Source organism: Sphaeroforma arctica (assembly GCF_001186125.1).
Source record: "Sphaeroforma arctica JP610 unplaced genomic scaffold supercont1.1189, whole genome shotgun sequence".
In the NCBI taxonomy this organism is placed as follows: domain Eukaryota; class Ichthyosporea; order Ichthyophonida; genus Sphaeroforma; species Sphaeroforma arctica.
The window spans coordinates 16,815-19,458 of record NW_014039369.1 but is presented as its reverse complement, the minus strand read 5'-3'; the positions used below and the strand labels follow the sequence as shown (position 1 = coordinate 19,458).

Here is a 2,644-nt window from a genome sequence, read left to right as displayed (position 1 = left end):
AACCAACAGAAACCGGAGGAGCAGGACGATTTGGCCAACATCGGCGAATCTTCCCCCGCTCTCAACCTCACGGAGAAAGGTAGGGGTATATTACGTTGATTTTCACGTCCGAGCGCTGGGTAAGCAACCCTTTTATGTCGTAATTATACGTTTTCTACAAAACGTTACTTATCACTCATCCCTTACGCAGATATCATTCCCAGTTGAATATCTGAAATACAAATCTGAAAACACGATTTTACGTTTTCCATCCGAACTTACCAAACCCTAAACCCTAAAACATCCCCTACACACATGATTGCAAGTTGGAGATCTGAAAACGTAATTTTACGTTTTCTACTCAAACTCACCTACCACCCATCAATTACGTAGATGATTCCAAGATGAAGGTCTCGTTCAACTGTATGAGCCCAGAAGCCGTATTCGTTTACGATTTCGGTTCTGAAAATAGCTCCGCTGTGGTACTTACGGGGTCACTACTGTATGAAATGGTTGCCCTGTCCAATGGCTCGTATACTTGGACCGGTACATTGAACAATTTCGGGTCTTACAGCTACTGGTTGGGCCATGATGATACCCGGGTTACGCTTTTGTACCCCTGTACGTTTAATCTGCAATACAGTGACCAGGCCGATGAGAAGGTATGGGTTTACGTTTTGTACGTATATGCGTATCTGTTCGTTTTCTCCCATTTTCTTCGTTTATAGACAGGGTATGCTTGGAGTCACGTAACAAATGATGGGTCCAAGGCGATACGAGGCTCCCATTTTCATATCTCAGTACGCTGAGATTGCAATACAACGCCCCACTAATTACCACTAATTACCAACTGATTGCCCATAAAAATACCCACCAGTTGCCCATTAATTGCCAACTAATTCCCCCCTCCCATCTGTTGCACAGGATGACTACAGACGCATCCGTGACATGCGCTGTGAGGCTGGCACCGTGAGTGCTCGTGTATCCATGGTAGAGGTGGATCTACTGAGCAGGCTGTTCAACAAGTACACAACGTTCCTCTCCGACCCGGAATTGGACGAAGCAAGGTGTGTGTAGTGTATGTAGTAGCGTGCGTGTGTGTGTGTATTGTGATACATGGTATAGGTGTGTGCTAGGCATGTAATTGCGTGTGTGTGTGCACATATATATATATATATATTGTAGTACATAGTATATAAGTCGTTGGGAATGGTGGATGTCACTTATCAAATGTATACTATGAATGTACCTACTTATCAAGCTCATGCCATGGTACATGCCTACTTATCAATACCATGCATCCGTCCCTGCCAGCAACGAGAGTAAGCGTAAGGAGCGTGATGAAAAGGAGACCGAGAAGCTTTTAGGACAGTTGGGTGCTCTGGGGTACGGTGAAGAATGGTGCAAAACGGCCCTAAAAATAAATAACGGGGACCTGGAACACTCGGCCAATTGGCTCATCACCTCGCACGACCGGAACAAACGGCCCCCATCTATATACTCCGGTAGGTAGATATGTACAACTAGACGCGTGTTTGTTTACGCATTTCTTTGTGTGCGAGTTAATATCTTTCTGTCTCGTTAGGTATGTACGTATTCCTCGTCGTTTGAGTTTTACGTTTTCTGTTTGCGCGATGATGGACAGATTTACTTTTGCTTATTTTCATATGACCATAAATGTCACAAACTAAATTGACACATCCTCTGTCGCAAATTCCACGGTACCGCATTTGACTGTATCTGAGTATCAATAAATAGCTGCACCCGTGTCTGCGTCTACGTCACCCATTTCTCAGCGAATGAAAACCGTTCAACAACTGTCCTTCACCCTCGCCCTATACCACACACGTCGCAAACTAATTTGAAACATCTCTTGTCGCAAATTCCACAGTACCCCACCTGCCCGTATGCGAGCAACAGCAAATAGCCACACCCGTTTCGTCTGCGTCGCCCAATTCTCAGCGAATGAAAATCGCCCGACGGCTGTCCCGTTCTAGCGGTCCTGTTTTGGGACGAACCAACTCACACGCAGACCGTATAGCTACGGTTTACTCAGAGCAGTTGACTATAAGTGGGGAGATTATTGTGAGGTTCTACACCACTATGGGGTGAGTGGGGTTTGAGGGTATACGTGTATGTAGAAGCGTATACGTATATGCAGATGTAGATATGTAGTTATGAACATCCCCACAAGCATAGACACACACACACACACACACATATATATATATATATATATATATATATACTTATCCATATATCTAACACATATTACACTCGCATATATACTGATACGAATAATTATCCCCGCAGACACGTTAAGTAGATCTTAGTGTATGGAGGCTGTATTAATACTTATAACGCGTTTTTCCACACAGACAAGTTGTGCAACCGTTGGCGGAGGTGATGTCGTGTCCTCTTATGGTCGATGTGAAGGACTGGTCGTCTAAAAACAAACAGTTAACCATCAACTCAAGACTATCCTACGACTTCTTCAATCCTGGCAAGGGCGCATGGTAAGTGATGGGCATGGCAGTGTACACTTTGCTGTATATACGAGTGTATATATACACACGCACACACTCACTCATACATATATATATATATATATATATATATAATAACACACACACACACACACACACACACACACACACACACACAC

At 43.9% G+C, this 2,644-nt stretch overlaps 1 protein-coding gene across 1 annotated transcript; it reads left to right on the top strand.

Moving 5' to 3' along the window:
• Nucleotides 1-372: 372 nt before the first annotated feature.
• SARC_10267 (hypothetical protein) lies at nt 373-2,500 on the top strand (the record flags this gene model as incomplete). Its single annotated transcript, XM_014295698.1, has 5 exons — nt 373-641; nt 904-1,046; nt 1,294-1,484; nt 1,871-2,087; nt 2,358-2,500. Coding segments are annotated over 5 exons (962 nt in total), but the record flags the coding sequence as incomplete, so codon positions are not given.
• Nucleotides 2,501-2,644: the final 144 nt, after the last annotated feature.